Source organism: Anastrepha ludens, chromosome 6 (assembly GCF_028408465.1).
Source record: "Anastrepha ludens isolate Willacy chromosome 6, idAnaLude1.1, whole genome shotgun sequence".
Classification (NCBI taxonomy): domain Eukaryota; kingdom Metazoa; phylum Arthropoda; class Insecta; order Diptera; family Tephritidae; genus Anastrepha; species Anastrepha ludens.
The window spans coordinates 76,207,063-76,225,883 of record NC_071502.1 but is presented as its reverse complement, the minus strand read 5'-3'; the positions used below and the strand labels follow the sequence as shown (position 1 = coordinate 76,225,883).

The 18,821-nt window shown below is 37.0% G+C and overlaps 1 protein-coding gene and 1 long non-coding RNA gene across 2 annotated transcripts; one reads left to right on the top strand and one right to left on the bottom strand.

The window, feature by feature from the left end:
• The first annotated feature begins 2,444 nt into the window (after positions 1–2,444).
• Positions 2,445–8,325, top strand: LOC128866992 (protein phyllopod). Its single transcript, XM_054108076.1, has 2 exons — positions 2,445–2,940; positions 6,314–8,325. Exons 1-2 carry the CDS (start codon positions 2,803–2,805, stop codon positions 7,442–7,444), a joined length of 1,269 nt encoding a protein of 422 aa, XP_053964051.1. The 5' UTR covers positions 2,445–2,802; the 3' UTR covers positions 7,445–8,325.
• Positions 3,794–6,422, bottom strand: LOC128866993 (uncharacterized). Its single transcript, XR_008454979.1, has 2 exons — positions 6,335–6,422; positions 3,794–4,454 (listed from the first exon to the last, which is right to left on the bottom strand). It is a non-coding gene; the product is annotated as an uncharacterized LOC128866993 (long non-coding RNA).
• Positions 8,326–18,821: the final 10,496 nt, after the last annotated feature.

Below are 18,821 nucleotides of genomic sequence, written 5' to 3'. Positions count from 1 at the left end.
GCTTTTATATCGCTTCCTCGATTTCTGTCGCTCCTATCGGTGTTTGTCTGTTTTGGTACGCGAGTGGTATTTTATTTCCCACTTACCCCTCATATCTGCCGAGCATACCCCTATACGCCACCTGGGGACGCGTCCGATGGGAGACAGACAACTCCACACTAGGACTTAAAATGGGTATATATCTACATACGCACCTACATAGACTTTAGAGCAGAATTGTTTTTGCACTTGTTAGGAAGAAACTCGTTCACTAGACCGTATGTGTATTCGATTTCTTGTAGGAATGTGATGTGCTGTGACATGTGAAAAAATAAGTCAAGGTTATTTGGGCATGCATATGTAAATATGAAAGGAAGATGTTATGGGCATTATTGTGCATTATTGTTTTTCATAAACATGCAAATGTATGTAATTTCCCTCGAACACATGAACTATAAATTGAAATACAACATAAAATAAGTGTTGATTTATCTTAAACCATTATTTTATTTGTGGACACAAATACTTCCTACTAACATGCACATTCATATGTATTATATTTGGTATTGTTATACACATTCATTTGCGCATGTAATGAAAAAACGTCATGAATTACTTTTCAAAAAATGTATTAAAACGTATCACCGTCGCACGTAAGATATCCACAGCTTTGTAATCGAAAAAAAAAATTGTGTAATAAATTTTATGAATGGCGCTCATCATTTCAAAAGTAACAACATAGTAAAAAATTAAGCAGTCGCAGAAATAAACGCCCGCGAATTTTCCTCGCCCCATATTAGACTCGATATCAATTCTCGACGCCAACTTTTTTTTTAATGTAATCGAAAAACATTTGTGTAATAAATTTTACGTATTCGCTTATTACTTCAACAATAATAAGAAAATAGTAAAACTTTAATTGGTTTCATGTCGAGGTGAGAGATGTGTTGTGTGCTGAGTGTGGGCAAAACTCAGTGTGGTGTCTATAAAGTCGATGTTCTAAAATCCCTTACTACAAATCTTTCAAATCTCAATTGCACTAAAAATTCTTAACAGTAGCATTTGCTCCTTCTCATTCCATTACATTCTCTGCATTAACATTCTCTGATTCCATTAACATTCTCTGTTAACATTCTCTGATTCCATTAACATTCTCTGCTATTGTCATCTCATTAACATTCTGTGCTCTGGATACAGGCTGCTTCGTGTGCCAAGCATTCTCAATTTTATTTCAAAAGTTTGCCGACTTTTTTGTTAAAATGATTGTAACATACCTGTTTGTCTAAGGCGAAAAAGCACAAAACTTACACAGAATCAGGGCGTATCTATACAAGGTGATAGCAGTTGTACAAAAACAAAAAGTTACATGTATTTTGTTCTTGCTTTTTTGGCACAAGTGTCAAAATAATTATTTCCAAGGCGAAATGGATTGTGAATAGTAAATAAACACAAACAAAGTTTTTCGAGTGTCGCGTTAAATTAATCGAAGTACATTTGTGCTATTAATAGCAAAAATATTTAAGAACTAGGATTTTTATTTACTCCTGAGCAAGAAGTTACAGCATTCACAATAACAAAGTGTTCAATTTTGTTATTAAATTAAAATGGAGAGCATGTAAATGCAAGTAAGCAAGGAAATGCTTCCTATATGCAGCAACTGCTATGAGGATTTCATAACTCCAAATTGAAAAGCTGCCGAAAAGCTAGTGAATAAAGGGATGCTATAAAAATTCTCGACAAATGTTATTTCAATAAATTAAAGATGAAAAACTAATTTTTTTTTTCTATATCAGTTGTGAAATTCTGTATTACGTTATAAAATATCGTTAAATTAATCATTTATTACATACTGTATAGATATGCCTTGCACAGAATGTTTTGCACTACAACTATTTGTGTAAGAAAAGGGTGGTCCAGCGGTTATGTTTGGAAAATATTGTAATTATTTTAATTGTTATTAATTATCAAAATAATTCATTTCAGTCTGGAAATCTCTGGCTTTAGCTCTGGCATCTCTAAGAATGACCTTTAGAATTAATGGAGTATAATTTTAGGCGAAGTGCGCTTCAAGGTAAAAACGAACTGCAATACTTGTTGAATTAAATTTAACGCAACAAAGTATAAGCATGAATAAATGTTTATAGCGTTCAGTTCCTTAAAAAAATCTTCATATTATATAATCAGTAAACATGAAAAACCACATAATGCATACCCAGCACGTAACATTCAACGGGTAACCGTACTCGTTTGCATAAATACTTAAAACACCTGAATATACATACATACATTTGAACATACACAAGCATGTAAAATGCATGAAAGGACTACAAAGAATATACCTGTCTAAAATTTGAGTTCGGATAGAGAGAAAGAGAGACTGAATGAAAATTTAAAAGGAATGTGCGCAAATGTTTACAATGCCTGAAATAAGGTTGATAACGGAGCAGCCAAACATATTGGAATATGTACAAACAAGAAGCACGGCAGCTGCAAACCGATACTGAGGCAATTAAATATCGTGGGACTCTTGTTATGAACTCCTCATTCGCCTGTCGCTTTCCTGTAGTTAAGGACGTGTCCGCTGTTTGTGTTGCATATCGTAGTGAATCCGAAGACGCACAGCAACATCAACCACTGTGTACGTGAGAGTATTAGAGCCTCGGCACGCGTGTGAATGATTTTGTGTATCCTATTTTAACAAATGTGAGCATATATTAAAATTTGTGCACAATCAATTTATTTGTGTGAATTTATTTTGAAATATTGAAGTGTTGCAAAAGGCATAGTGAGTGTATCTGCTAATACAAATCATAAAATAAGGCAATGTCAGAAAAATCTTCAGAATATTTAAAGCGAACTTGCCTTATCTGCGGCTGCCACACAAATCAAACCATCAATATATATGAGCCGCGAAGTGGGCCAAATATTGTTGAACTTATTCAAGCCAAATTCAAATTTCAGGTGCGTAAACTGCTTGGATTTATGTTAATTATATATTAAGTACATATATACTGTCTTTTAAGTGACATGTAGCCGTTCATATGCTTGCATGAATGAACCTAGAAACTTTAGCAAACATACATATATAAAAAAATCGATAAGGTTGTGCGCAGCGTGAGTCACAATAACTCCAACAGGATAAATATATATGAATGTATGCTAAGGATATTCGAAAGGTCGGTGGAATCATATATTAAGGAATGGGAGCTTTCGAGGAATGGAGTGGCAGTCTTATTGTTTGCTTTAATAAGTAATGGAAGGAAATATCTAGTTTCTTCTGCGAAGTACTATACTGCAATAAAAAAGGAAAGAAAATACCAAGGCCCACATGTGGCAAATAATAATATTTATATGTATATTAAGCACAGAAAAGAAAACAAATAATATGTGATAAATATGGATATGAAAATCAAGCTAAAAAAATGCAGTCTCGCTTTTTTAGTTCCGATGGCTTGACTTTAACAATATTTAGAGCAATAAATACTGATATTTCATAGATGAGTTAAATATTTTAGAGCAACTTTCATTTAGATTGTATCTTGAGTAACACATATGAATAACTATTTAAATATATCTCTAAAACTCGGAAGTTTTATTATTGACAAGTGGAAAGAGTTATGTTAATATTTGGTGCGCTTCCGTCTTTGCTATCACATAAAACACAAAAAATCACAAAAACGAAATCCTCTTTTCCCTTTATGTATATGTATGTACATGTATCTACATGTAAGAATAACGTAGTATTGACCGTTCAATCGAATGATAAGTGTTCTTATAAGGACAACAAATACAACACTACAAAATGATTCTGAAGTTGATTCGTGCCCACCAACAAGCAATTTGGAGTTCTCATTTAATTAAAAAGGTCAAAAAATTAATATACATTCATGCGTATATGTACAGTGGTAACTGAAGAGTAATATACTTCACAAAACTTTAATTCCACGGGCTGTAATTACAGGTGATGATCATGTTGCATGTGGTGACGGCAGCTGCAAGTGGCAAAAGTATTTTCCTTGAGTGGTGGTTGTTGCATTTGGATTTTTAATGTCGCTCTACTTTCTGAGATGCACAACATCATAGCATATGTCGTATTCTGCCAGCGGTATTTTTACTGGCGTTCCATAATTCGACACCGCTGCAGAGCTGCAAAATGCGTAAAGGCAATGTGCTACCATTGAAACGATGCTGCCGATACAACAACGACAGATGTTTTTCGGCTTTCCACACACTGGTTTACATACATATGTATGTATATACCTGCATACATATGAAGGTACATTCAGAGGTCTTCTGCTATCCTCTATAACCGATTTTGATGTTTTCTTTTATAGGTTTTTGGTAAACAGCGCTCCTCTGAGACTGAGTGTTGTATTGCACCTGGTGTTGACGAATGACACCGACAGTCAATGCGTAATCGTAAGCGCAATCTTCCATCCACACTTTATCCATATACATACTTGTTTAGCGCTATGCTAAAATACATAACAATAAGTACAGCAGAAACTGTAGTGTTCGAAATGTACCGCGGACATAGTAAAACACTAAATTGATTGAAAAATTGTGATAATTGTTTACGTAAGAGGGTTTTCCGGAAGTTGGACCGCCCTCAACCCATGACACAGATCACAGTATCAGTATCATTTAACTTGATTCTGATTTCTTTAATGAAAACTCAATAGTTGCTCAATCTATTAGTTTACTACAATTAAATGTTGCTGAATAGTATTGTACAATATAATATATTAAATATACTACTACTAAAGGTTTTCCAGTTCAAAAATATTACTGTAAGTGATTTTAGCTGTTACCTCAATAGAAAGTTCGAATTCGCGAAAAAAATACAAAACAAAAAACTACTTAACTTTTTCAACCTTCCGCACAGGATTATTGGATTGGGTGATAAAATATTAAAGCCTACTTATTAAAAAAATTGAAAATTCGGAAAAGCTCCTTAAGTAAACAATTATCATTCACTAACAATTAACCTTTCATTAGGTTTTTGTTTGTGCTTACTGCTATCCTTATTTATTAATTAATAATAACCGTTCATATGCAGTCAATGGCACAAAAACAAATTCTAAGCGGATGAAAGATTGTAGCAGCTGCCCCTTTATTCGTTCTCCTTATTCACCTTTTGTTTGTTTGGGTACATACGTGCATTCGTGCATACGTACCTACGTACACACATACATATATACATACATATATTTATTAGGGCCAACCATTTGTATGGGCGGCCGCCGTAACCGAATGGGTTGGTGCGAGACTAGAATTCGGATTTCAGAGTGAGAACGTTGGTTCGAATCTCGGTGAAAGACCAAAATGCAATGGCAAACCTCCGAGTGAATTTCTGCCATGAGAAAGCTCCTCATAAATATATCTGCCGTTCGGAATCGGCTTGAAACTGTAGATCCCTCCATTTGTGGAACAACATCAAGACGCACGCCACAAATATGTAGGAGGAGGAGCTCGGCCAAACACCCAAAAAAGGTGTACGCGCCAATTATATATATGTATTAGGCCGGGTCGATTTGTGGGGAGGCAAAAAAATCGCCCATTGCTCTGTGAAAATCATATTCTAGGGATCAAAATAAGAAACTTTGCCGAAGGAACCATACCTCTAAAACGAATTCTGATGTCCCCCATTTCAAAATATCACCATTTTTGACCTTTACATGAAAAAATCAGCTAAATGGCTATGTTTTTTCTTTATTTTTATTTATTTATAATAATATTTATTATTTATTTATAATAATATCTATTTTTTCTCTTAAGAAATTTATTTAGTCAGAACATATGTAAATGAAAAAATTAATTTAAGTGAGTTATAGAAAAGAAACTAAAAAGTTCGACCCAAATTGGGGACATCAGAATTCGTTTTAGAGGTATGGTTCCTTCGGCAAAGTTTCTTATTTTGATCCCTAGAATACGATTTTCACAGAGCAATGGGCGATTTTTTTGCCTCCCCACAAAAGATACTAAAAGTTCGACCCAAATTGGGGGACATCAGAATTCGTTTCAGAGGTATGGTTCCTTCGGCAAAGTTTCTTATTTTCAACCCGCCCTAATATGTATATATATTTGTATGGGAAATATCTTATAAGCGCACATCAAAAATTGTCAAATAGATTTCGCGTACTCCTTCCGAGATCTTTAGGTTCGAAAGTCTGTTGTATACATATTAAGGTACACGGAAAAATAGTTAAAGCAACTCCTCTTATAGTTTAAATATTTATTTAAGGGATAGAGTGTTATATGTATTTTCATAAGCTATGATTTAAGGTCTTGCGTTTGTTTCCTCATTATTCATCAATCAATTTATTTTTTTCAGCCCTTAAACGAAGATAAATACCTTTGTTTTAGCTGCAATAATTGGTTAATCAACTGGCACTCACTGCAGGCATTGAACAGTAACGACGCGGAGAGCCCATCCGGTACCTTTCGCCCTCAAATGAATAGTGTGTTACACAAGGAGAAACCGGAAAATCAACGCCAACAAACACATTCAAGTCAATTTCATTGGCAAACGAGTGCTCAACTTTGTCGACCTACAGCCAAAATACGCCCTTGGAGCATAACAGGGAAAACATCCAATCAAATCGGCACGGAAGAATTTATATTGCCAAAACACTTTCCTTTGCCAGTGCAAAACTTATTTGTAAGAAAAAGTAAACGCATCTTGAAATATCAACGGAAATTTCGTAGTCGAAAATTGCATTATGGGAGGCGCAAATTACTATTAAAAAATTCAAGACTACGGCGTAAGTTCATACAGTACAAAGGAACTTCTAACAGTTATATTTTTGACAAATGCGACCAATCAAATAAGACTCCAGACTCAACGTCTCCTCATTTTTTATCAATTCTAAAATGTAAGAAGGAGAAAAAGTATTTCACTTCTAACAGCAAAAAGTGCTCGTATTTGAAAAATGAGTATAAGGAGAAAGCAAAACAAAAGCAAGAATATTGGCAAACAGATGTACGTGTATCTAAACAAAAATCAATTGAAAGCAATAACAACGTTATTAACGATTTAAGTACACCCGCAAACGTAGATAATAAAAACAAACAGTTGTTAGGACGCCCTCTAGTAGATGGCAAGGTGGTGTCAATGTTACGACGACTTGGAACTACACTTTCTCATGAGAACTTCAATGAAAGCACAAATACTTCAAAAATTCTGTTTCCGCGAATAATGAGCCCTACAAAATCAAAACCTCAATGGACACGTCAGCTGGATGAAGATGAAATTCTACTCGGTTTTGATTCCGCAATATCGGAAGTGCTGCCACAGATAATCCAAGGACAGCAACAAAATATACACGACGATAAATGTATGCCGGAAATTATGGCTGTGATGCAGGCAAAACGAAAATTGACGTATCAAGTATCAATTGGTAAAGATTGCAGTCAATGTGTTAACCCTCTGTTACCTGAAGGCCTGAGTATTTCATTAGTTTAAGTGAAGCCATTGCATGTATAAGAGAAAATGACAATGTGAGGAAACGGAAAACATGTTTATGTAAGCGTTTATGTAAGATTTCTGAGCAAACATATCGGTAGACTTGTGACATACAAACTATTGCGCATAACTGGTTTTTTTGCAAAAAATTTTGTTCTGGTCAAATTTATCTGTAAGGATGTTGGTATACGTGTGTATAAAGTTCTAATTACAAGTAATTGTTAGTAAAAATTATTTTACGTTAATTCTTCTTCATCATTCCATTTATTTTAAGGTACATATTTACAAAAAGATAAATTATCCTGCTATAAATAAAACATATATTGTGCTCTTAACACTTTAAACAAATTCGCACGTACATATTTAGAATAAAAAAATTATACGGAAGTTTTGTGTGTATGTAAACTATTTAGTTAGCAACATTACAGTGGAATGGAGCTTCAAAAACTCGCAATTTCCCACTCGATACTTTCCATGTTCGACTTTTTTATAGATAAGAGTTTATTAAGTAGAAAAACGTTACAATATTTATGTTATCGCACAATTTACAGACTTTTTTCTATCCTAAAATTCTTCGTAAAGCTTTAGAGGTCATTTTCTAAGCTTCTTGTTAAAAGTTGATCTGCTCTTGAAAAACACTTTTTCTTCGTTTTCTATTGTGTATGGTTGCATTTCGTCATGAATTTTTATCAAGCAATTCAAGTACCCATTAAACCTCTTTACCTTTAGGAGACTGCATCCGGCTACTTTTCTTCAATAACCTTTTATGTCTCTTTCTTTGAAATATTTTTCTATATTCGACCAGAGGGTTATTAGCGAAATCCTTAATTGTCTTTATATTTTGAACAAACATTTGTAGAAGAGATTAGTTTTTTTTTTTTTTTTGAAAAAATATTTATTTATTTATTAATATCTATTTTGTTCTCTTCAAAGTAATCCACCATAAATAATAATGCCCTTGTACCCGTGCTTTTTCCAATCCCAAGGATTTCTGATAAGCGCTTTTTGGTATGGTCTTGAGCTCTTCCAGCGGTGCGATCTTTGTCTCCTAATCGTTGTAAATGTCCGTTCTTTTGGTTATAGAAACGGGAAATACTCACAAAAAATTCGAGAAAAATTCGCAAAATTTTAAATTGTATATTTTCAAGAGAATACCGATGCCTTGATTTCGCATAGAATCGATTATTTAGTTATGAATTTAAATATGGAAATTCGAGTTTTAGGAATTTCATGGTACTGCTTTTCTTTAATACAAATTGAATGGTACTAATAACAGTTGTAATTTAATCAAGTAACGTAATTTGTGTGTATCTAATAGAATTTAGAGTTGAAAATGCTTAATAAGTTTATATAACGTTTTAAATATTTTATAAATAGCACTTTGGGCTGACAAGCATTATCACTAAGCCATGTTCGAATTTAATATCCGAAAGCCACATTTTCCTAACCAATCTGCCAGAACGCAGAAAATGCGGCCAGCTCATTTTGTTGCAAAATCTTGTCCAATCCTTGATTTATGGCTCCCTATTATTAACGTCTAAGGTTTTTGAAAACCAACTGTTGAAGAGAAATAAAATAAATACTAAACCAAAAATACCCCCAAAACACTAATAAAATTTCGGAAATATAAATTAAGTGAACCTTGGAAAAGCCTTCCATTGTTTCATTTGTTCACATAAATATATTGCATTTGAATTTAGCGTTTTTGTACAGGGGAAATAATCGTATAATCATTCCAAATTTCATGCCCTTAAAATATCATTCAAAACTCCCTTATCAGTATTTAGTGCATAATCCTTTGGCATTTATTACAGCATTTGCTCGTCATGACATACCAAGTTTTACATATGTCTGATGAAATATTGTACCATTCAGTTTTCAGAGCTTCCTTCCGTTCGTCTGTGTTCCGAATTTTTTTTTTATTTTTCTGGACAATTCCTTGCAAATATGCTCATTTATATTTAGATCAGTTTGAAGTAGCCATGCCTTGGGATCCATAGAGGTGTGCAAAATTCTGCAAAATATCCAACCGTTCGGTATTTTGCCTAACGTTACTTTAAGGATGTTCAGATATTGAAATTTATCCATATGTCCTCCTATAAAATTAATATTATATTTCCAACATTTAAAACACTCATGCTTCAAATTCAGTATTGGACTTTCTCATACCACAGACATACCACTTTCCATCCGACCCATTTAAATTAATTTTGCTTTCATCAGTGTATAATACCTTAAGGCAATATGATAGAGACAAAAAGTAGTGATTTAGTAGTATTCTATCGTTTTCCAGAAGTCTACCTCCTTAGCTATATATTCAGTGACAAATTTCATGGGGGCGCTCTTGTTCTTCGGACAAGGGCGTCTATCGCGCAGTTCGCCTTTGGAAACCACTTAATTACTATTTTCCCTTAATATTTTTTTAAGTTCTATATTTTATGCAAAATATTTTTTCTAAATTCGTTTAAAATCATACGATCTGGTCGATTATTAAGCTTCTTTCCTTGGCCTAGACAACTCCTGTGATATTTGTGTTCACTAAATTTCAGATTTCTCTCATAGTTGTTCTCTTTTCCAACCGGATCCTGTCGCATCCTATGTATGTATGTATTACATGTATGTACGATTATTCGTTTTGAGATGAGTTCTCCGAGTGTGTTAATTTTTATTCCCCAGTACAAAAATATTAAAATATAATTAATTTACCGTTTGAAAATCTGTTTTTAAGTTGAACGCCGAGTATGTAGGAATACGAGTAAGCGTTTGAGCCATAGTATGTATGTACGCAGTTATGTGCTACCCCCTACAAATACTTAGACTAATAAGTTTTCTTTTATTCTAAACATTCTTATTTTTGGAAAATGATTTTAATGTACAGTGGTCACACAATTTATTCGTACACTCACAGTTTATAAACAGATACACCTGATACTTAGCACGATGTAGACAAACGAAAAAAAATTTTGATATATTCGTAAAGAATAACATATTTAAAGAACAAACACTTTCAATTTCATTTGTGGAATTAGGGAACGTAAAGCAATAACGAAATAAGGCACAATTTTATGCAAAAATATTATTCGTACACACCCATATAAGGAATATTTTATTAAAAAATAATGAAAAAAACGAGTATTTAGTATTTTGTTGGGCCGACTTTAGCTTTTATAACGTCTTTGCATTCTTTTTACCGATACCTTGGTTTCATTAGCTGCGATTTTCTCCCACTCAACACTTAAAGCTGTCTTTAATGACGCCTTTGATGTTGTTTTGTGCTTTCTGATTCTCCTTTCTAAGAGCTCCTAGACATGCTCAATTGGGTTCAGATCCGGTGATTGAGGTGAATATTTAAGCTGCTATAGTGGTAAATAAGCCATTCTTACTCGGGATAAGATGAGTGTTTTGGGTCATTGTCTTGTTGGAACAAGACCCTCTAGCATTCAGTCTAAGTTTAACGGCACTATTATGCAAATTATTCTTCAAATGTTAAAATACAGATGTTTGCCCATTTTATCACCAATAAAAACCATTTTTCCTGCATCCCCAAACCATTGCATTTCCTCCTTCATGCTTAACGATAGGAATACGATTTTTTTCATTATGCTCTGTATTTTCTTTTCGCCAATTTTTTGGAGGCCATCTGATCCGAAAACATTAAATTTCGACTCATCACTGAATATGATGTTTTCCCAAAAAAGTATCTGGCTCATTTATATAGCATTTGGCGAACTCAAATTTATTATTTCTGTTAATATCTGAAATGTAAGGCTTGCGGCGTGCCATTCTGCTATGATAACCAGCGTTTTGCAGACAATTACGGAATGGGGTTTAATTTTTTATGCAAAGACTCTAGAATATTTCGGCATAGTATCGTGGAGGTTATTTTCAGATTTTGAGCGACTAATGCTACTATGTTGCATTCCGCACATGAAATCAATATTTTTCGCCTTCCGGCTTGGTGTTGATTAGTTCCCAATTTACCAGTATTAACATAATTAGCAATAACACTTTGCACTGTATATTGCCAATTTTTTGTCGATTTCGCGCAGAGACTTGTTTTCCATGTACAATTTAATAACAAATTTACGGATTTCTAGTGGTAAATCCGCACTTCGTCCCATTTTGTCATTTTCAATCGAGATATTACGCGCAACTGAAACTGAATCAGCGAGAAAAACTAAAAAACCCCCATACTATTTCGTTTTCAGCAATATTAGTAAAAACACAAACGATTTTTACTCTTACTTTTGTAGCAACAATATCATGAACTGAAAGTGTACGAATAAATGTTTTGCAGCATTTTGCTAAGTCTGCCTGCTTTCCTTGTAACGTTCTTACATTGACCCAAAAAAAATATATTGTCACAGAAAATATTTTGCGCAAAGCTAAAGTTTTTTACATACTACGCAGGGTGTTCGAATAAATTGTGTGACCACTGTAGTTATTACAGCACATTGTCTATAAATAAATGCTTCACTACCAGAAAAACCTTAAGACAAGCAAATATTAATTGCCAAAAACTAATTGTAATATATGTATGTGTGTGTATATATTATATTTGCATAGTATTTTAGAAATATTTTTTAGTAATTTATTGTTACCTTAAGCATATGATTTTGCCATGGAGGAATGCCAACTAAATTCAAAACATAACTAATAAATAAATAGCTAATTAAATTGTGAATATAAAATACTCAAATAGAAAAGAACAAGAACACGAGAAAAGGCATCCAGTAATTGGCTTGTGTACATGTACGTGGATAACTCTGAGTATTTGTAACTATTTATTTCAAAATATACGAATATAAGTAGCGAATTGCACTGAATAAATACGCCTGCTTCTTTTAAATTGTGATATATGTAAGTATTTTTTTTTTTTGGCTTAAACCTATTATCAAAAACAGTTTCGTATGTATCATACGAGTGTGCCCTTAGAATATTTTAAGTTGTAATCAGAATAAAACACTTGTGAACAGTGCAACTTGTATCGTTGTATGACGTTTTACAGCACTGAATCAGATACAAAATTGAGAAAACAAAAATGCTAGACGTAAGTGAGAAATGCAAGCACTAGCTTTGCTAGCGCAGATTGTTAGCGAAGATGAGATTGCAGTATTATAAGTAGACGCGTATTTATTTTTATACAATTCCTCACTCATTGCCCGCATGGTCCCCTAAGTGCTTCATACTTCCCCAGATGGTGCTTTCTCTTTTGATCGGGTTTAAGGACCTGGGCCTTACCTTTAACTGGTATAAAATCAAATATTTACATAAATTTGAAGACATTTTAATACTTCTTTTACTTTACTTGTAAACCCGCACTTTTCTGCATTTTTATTTATTTTAATTGAAAATGTGCGAGTATGCAAAAGCTGATCGAATAGCGCGCTCAATAAACATGAGATAGCAACAATGCTAATCTAACCGTTGTAGAACTATAAACCTATACAACGATAAGACCATCCAGTTCCTTGTTAACTTTTTGTAAAAGTATCCTATAGAAATTTCTGCAGTAACGTCGAAGAAATGAGGGAAACAGCGAGACTTTGTAAGGTCCTTCATCTAGACCGCTCAGTAAGGCTGGATTCCATTCGAAAACCGGATGGTTCATACACCATTTCTAGATCGGAAACGTTTAATGCTCTACTCGAAACCCTTTTTCCGGGTAGTAGAACACTCTCTGAAATGAACAATAACGGTAGCGACGGTGGAACCTCTAGGTACAGCCAGTATATTGCTAGTCGGATAGTGACAAAAGAATCGATCAGCTTTTCCTTGTCTCCCTTTGAGAACCTTAAGTCCCCTGGACCTGACGGAATATATCCAGCAATGCTTAAGAAAGAAGGAGACAGGCTGATTGATGCCCTGAAAAGGATATTCACAGCCTGTCTTGCACTTGGTCATATACCAACGCAATGGCGACACGTAAGAGTAGTATTTTCGCTGTCACACACTCCGCCCCAATTCTCTGCAATTTACCAAGTAAAACCGCAGCATAATCTTCGCCAACGTTTAGTGATACCCAGATGAGCGCCACTTCGCCCACTGTGGATTGCCTCTAACACATATGCAATTCTGGATTTAGGAGCCATAATCAAATCCCGGGAATGGCTTCCATCTTCGCTTTCCCATCCGCGATGCAAAACTCGATCAATTAATTTAAGACTAGTCCACTCGTATCCAATACACCTTTGCCGCAGGACCATCTTTTGCCATTTCCTTTTTAAATGGTTTCCATGATTTTCCTAGGTAAGCATTATTCAATTGACTTCTTATTGCAGTTGGTTCGCACTCAACATTATAACTGCATTTTAGTGTGATTTCTGCTTTACCTTCAGATAACTCGACTTTGGAGCAATGCTTAAACTCTATAGCACAAGGTCGCCAAGAAATTTCCTCCCGCGACCGGATACGCTAACATAGGCGCAGTACAGAGAAGGTCTTTTAATGGCTGCAACGCTTCCTCCTGTTCTTTGTGTCACACAAATGCGCAATTCTTCTTAGTGAGATTGTGGAGACTCCGGGCAACAATTGCGAATCAACAACATGGCGGTAATAAGTGCGCAGTCCTAGGAAACTTCGTACTTCGTGCAGTATTTCTCGAGCAATCTCTTAGCTTAGCCATCTTTATTCCTACAACCAAGTTCTTATGAAATTAGAGGAGCTCCTTCCTGCTTCCTGCAATTCTTCCCTTTCCTGTTGTGGTCTATCACAGTTTACTATGACTTCCACAGACAGACATTTCCCAATTACAGCTCTTTTATCAAAAACTACTGGTGGCTTGAAATGATTCAGGAGCTTTATTGGAACCCTCGTGTCTTTTAACGTATTGACTAGTGTTCTTCCAACAAATATGTTCGCCGTCTCCTTAGCAGCTTGTGGGACCAGTTCTCGCCCCTTATTGGTGGTTCGTTTTAGTTTAACGGCTGATGTGATCGGGAGCGCTATTGCCAGTTTCTGCGCTTCGCTTTCTTCATCTTGAATTCGTCTTCATTTCGCTGCCTGTGTCAGCGCAAATGACACTGTTTCCGTAAACATCCCCTTTCGTATGGAGTACGTTGCCCGTTTCGTTTCCGGATCTTGTATATCCCTTTTGAATCCCTGGCACTTCATTTTATCAACGAAGTCTGCTGTTTCTTTCGCATACGCCGAATGTGCCAACCGCTCAATCTCTGTCGCGTATTCCTGAAGGCTCTCGTTTGTCTTCTGGTAGCGATTCGTCAGCTCTATCTGGAACATTTGCTGTCTGTGGTTACTTCCGTAACGTCTCTCTATTGTTTGCAGTACTTCGTCGGCGGAACGCTTGAGCGAGACAGCTAATGCAGCAACTTTGTCTGCAGTACTCTAGAGATTTGTTCTTGATGTTTTTTTGAGCTGCAGCTTCAATATCGGGAATGGTGCAATGCCGTCGAAGGATGTAGGTTTTACTTTGGGACCACTGCTTAACATCGGATGATTCAATTGCGATTCACAAAGGCGAGTCTTCACTGCACCTACCTCAGCCTCAATCGTTTCCAATTGCGACATCATATGTGTATTCTCAGCTTCTAACTTGGATATCCTGCTTTCCCCATTTCGCGTCTAACTTAAACGACAACTCGGCTGACGTCAGTGACACCTGCGGCATTTTCGATTTCATTTCCAAAGACCGCGATGTTTTTGTTCTGATATCGCATTCATTCGCTATTATTGCCAGCCGGTTCGCGAAACTCCACTGTTCGGAACACTACATCCACTTAAGTGTGATCGTCGCGATTAGACACCAAACTCTTCGACCCAAATATAACCAATATCTCCAGGTGAACTATGTGTCCCCCTGTCTCACAGCCTCATGAGTTCGCCTTCGGTTGGCTGGGTGGTTCTTCTGTTTGCTCGGCCTTCAGGCTGTCATCAACTTCAACACCTAGTCGAATGCGTTTGGCAGGTGGCGCGAGTCTTTTTTCTTCACCAGCGGCGCGACTACCGTCCTTCACTAACTTAATGGTGCTGCTACTCTCTGCATCATCGGATTATCCGAAGATTTTGATTTGCTTCATCATTCTTTTGTAAAGTAACAGATTTATTGCTTTCCAATTTGTCGCAAGTATTATCCGAGCAGATTTGGCGGCTTCTTCAGACTCTTTTGATTTCATTTCGTCGGTGGTACCTTCCATTTTGTTAACTTCCGTGACATCTTGTTTTTCAACAGTGCCTTTCTTTGCATTGTCCCCTTCAGTTTTCTTCCTCTTAGATGACGTAGTGTCTTTTTCAAGCTTTTCTCCATCAATCTCATCAGATTCCTCCTCGTTTACTATTTTATTACTCACTACAATATTGCTTATTGCCTCATCTGTCCTCTTTGTTTCCAATTGTGACGTCATATGTGTCTTCTCTCTACAACCCACCCCTCATATAATATAACATCCCCATCCCCATCTGGGTTGTCAATAATAACGCCTTATGCAGCTTCTTCTAATCCTTCCTTAATAACGTTTGATTGATCTTTAGCAGTGTCCGCAGCTTCTTTTTTTTGCTGTGTGATGGGTCTCGTCTTCGTCAGTTTCCCCTTTATGATGTTCAAGACGGTTTCTCTCCAGCAGCGCATCCATCTTCAAGCACAACTCTATGGATATTTGTGACCTCTGTGCCACAATTGAGGCCATAAACGCGTTCCAGTCTATTTCTGGTAACAGTTCAGCATTCTCTACTAGGAGAAAAATGTATTAATAGTGGCAACAGGGTTGAATAGGAACTTCAAAGAAAATGGATCCATTAGTTAGAGACACTTTCCGCAATGTAAATAAAAATAACCTTTAAAAGGATTACATAAATATAATCATTCAAGCCATTTTTCTGATTACTACTTACTTTCTTTATTCAAAGCCTTTGAAATTTCGTTTCAACTTCGTTCAACAACACCTCGGGTGTAATAATGTTTATTCTATTGATCCCACATTGAAAGTTTCTCAAAAATAGCTTCTATCAACTCCTCGTTTATTTTTCAAAAGTATCTTGCATTTATTTCAGTTGCAAACAATTAAATGAAATGTAAGCAATTGTTGTTGTTGTTGTATCAGTAACTTTGCCCTGTCAGTGTAGTGTAATCATCGGTCGTCTTCGTCTAGCTCATCTAACGGTACGCAATGGAAACTTGCTGTATCGACAGGTTGGGTCCAGAGGGAGAGGGGTGTTAGATGAGTGGGTTTGATGGGGCATGTGAAAAGGTGGTTAGTGTCGTACGGGGTGCCTTCACATGCCGCACATATGTTTAGTATGTCGGGGTCGATTTTGGGTAAATAGGAGTTTAACCTGCTACAGTATCCGGAACGTAGTTGTGCCAAGGTTACGCGGGACTCTCGAGGAAGTTTGAGCTCTTCGTCTGCAATGGGTGGGGGTTGGACTCCGCTGACGACATTCGGGGGTCAGAAGCTTAAGAAGGTGGTAAGAGTATTCCAATGAATGTCGTTGATTGCCTGTCTGTACACTGTCCGATCCAGTAATTGTCGGTCTGTTTTGTCCTGGACCTCGTCCGCTTAATTAAGGGAGGTGGTTCAGGCTCAAGCAGATGTCTGCATGGGTGAGACCTGCAGCAACACCACAGCAGGAACTGCTTGCTCAGCAGTTTATTATGCTCCTTCACAGGTAGCATATGGGCCTCGTCATGAAGATGTTGTATTGGGGACATCAGAAAACATCCTGTCCCATTCCTTATGTCAGTGTTTTGGCAGGTCTGTAACTTCATCCACTGCAAATCACTGATTCCAGGCGACCAGATAGACGCAGCATAGTTTAGTACCGACCAGCCAATTGCCTTAAATGTCGATAGAAACATTTCCAAGTACTGCCGACAAGCGATTTGAGGACTTTGTTGCGATTCTGGACTTTAGTGGCAATAGCGGTTGAATGCGCTAAGAAGGAGAGTAAACTGTCAAAGGTAATTCCCAATATTCTGGGGTTGTTTACAGTCGGAATTTGTGTGTCATCGACGTTTACCTTAAGTTGCATTTTGACCTCCTTTGTCCAGGTAGTGAAGAAGGTCATCGTGGACTTAGTGGGGGAAAGTTGTAGGTTCCTCGCAGTGAAGAAACGAGATAAGCACGCGAGTTAGTCGTTTACCTTGACGCACAGGCCATCTATGTCTTTGCCCGACACCATTATCGTACAGTCGTCGACGCATGCGACCAGGGAGACTCCCTGGTGGCTGGGGGAATTTCGAGACATAGAAGTTAAAAAGCAAGGATGAAAATACCCTACCCTGCGGAACTCCTTGCTTTATTTTCCTCTGTTTAGAGATGTGGTCTCGAAATAGCACAAACGAATGACGACCACTCAGGTAGTTTGCCGTCCACCTTTTCAGCCCTGGAGTGTCGTCTGTAAGATATAATCTAGTAGCGTGGCATGGCTGACTGTACCTCTCGCAGGGGCGGTTTTAGTTGAGCCCGCGGTTTACCTGAGTGTTAATGGCGGTGTGTGGCAGCCGCGCTACGGGGGACGGTTGCGGGTGCAGAGCTCTGCAGCAGGGGGCAACGTAGTCGCGTGTCCACTCACGGGTGGTGCGCAGGCCAGAGCACCTCCGAAAGTGGCATCAGCCATTGCAAGAGTTGCACTTGACTGTTGTCAGGTTCCGAGGAACTCTAGTCTGACACGTGCCGGCACATACCATGTGGTCCACTCCCTGTTAGTGCAGGCCTGAGCAAGTCTTAAGATGGCACCTCTCGGGTAGAGCCATCCAGGTCCAGGGTTGGGTTCAATACCAGCCCTGAAGAGAAGTATTTAGAGCAAACATGCTGCAAGGGATTGCTCCAGTGACGATAGGTTGGGGTGGGGTACGGTACACTAGACAGAGCTTGTTTGGAAAAAGCCCGAGTCATTCCGATAACGTAGAACCGGCTGCCATGGAAAACCGGCTGTTTTTCGTCTCCGACTTTGCTTCCACTCTTTCTGAAATTCACTTACCAGCTTGCCTGCAACGCAAGCAATTCGCCTTTGGCTTCTTCATCTTAGTTGTTTTTGTTGTATCAGTATAAACATTCTCCATACATATACGGAGAATGCTGCTGAAGTGACAGTCCTTGGCCGGATATAAATACGGTTGCGTAGAACCGACTGTCGTAGAAACGCTTCTTCATTAAATTAATCTTCATCTTAGTTTTCGGCTTCGCTTCCACTCTGTCTGCAACCTTGAACGCCGTATCAATTGCATACATAGTTTTCCTAAAAGCAAATAAAATCCAGTTGGTGTGGGACTACCACTTGGAGGTGAACAAGTTCGAATCTCTTTGTATACTATAAAACGCCAAATTATAGAAAAAGTTTTTTCCTCTGATTGCCATTTCATGAAAAAGCTTCTAATAAGAAACCATATGCCGTTCGGAATCGGCTTAAAACTGTAAGTCCC

Excerpts from the sequence above, each read along its gene's own strand:
- LOC128866992 (XM_054108076.1), top strand. The coding sequence starts at position 2,803 with ATGTCAGAAAAATCTTCAGAATATTTAAAGCGAACTTGCCTTATCTGC. Across the intron at positions 2,941-6,313 it reads AAGCCAAATTCAAATTTCAG|CCCTTAAACGAAGATAAATA; the intron begins GTGCGTAAACTG and ends TATTTTTTTCAG.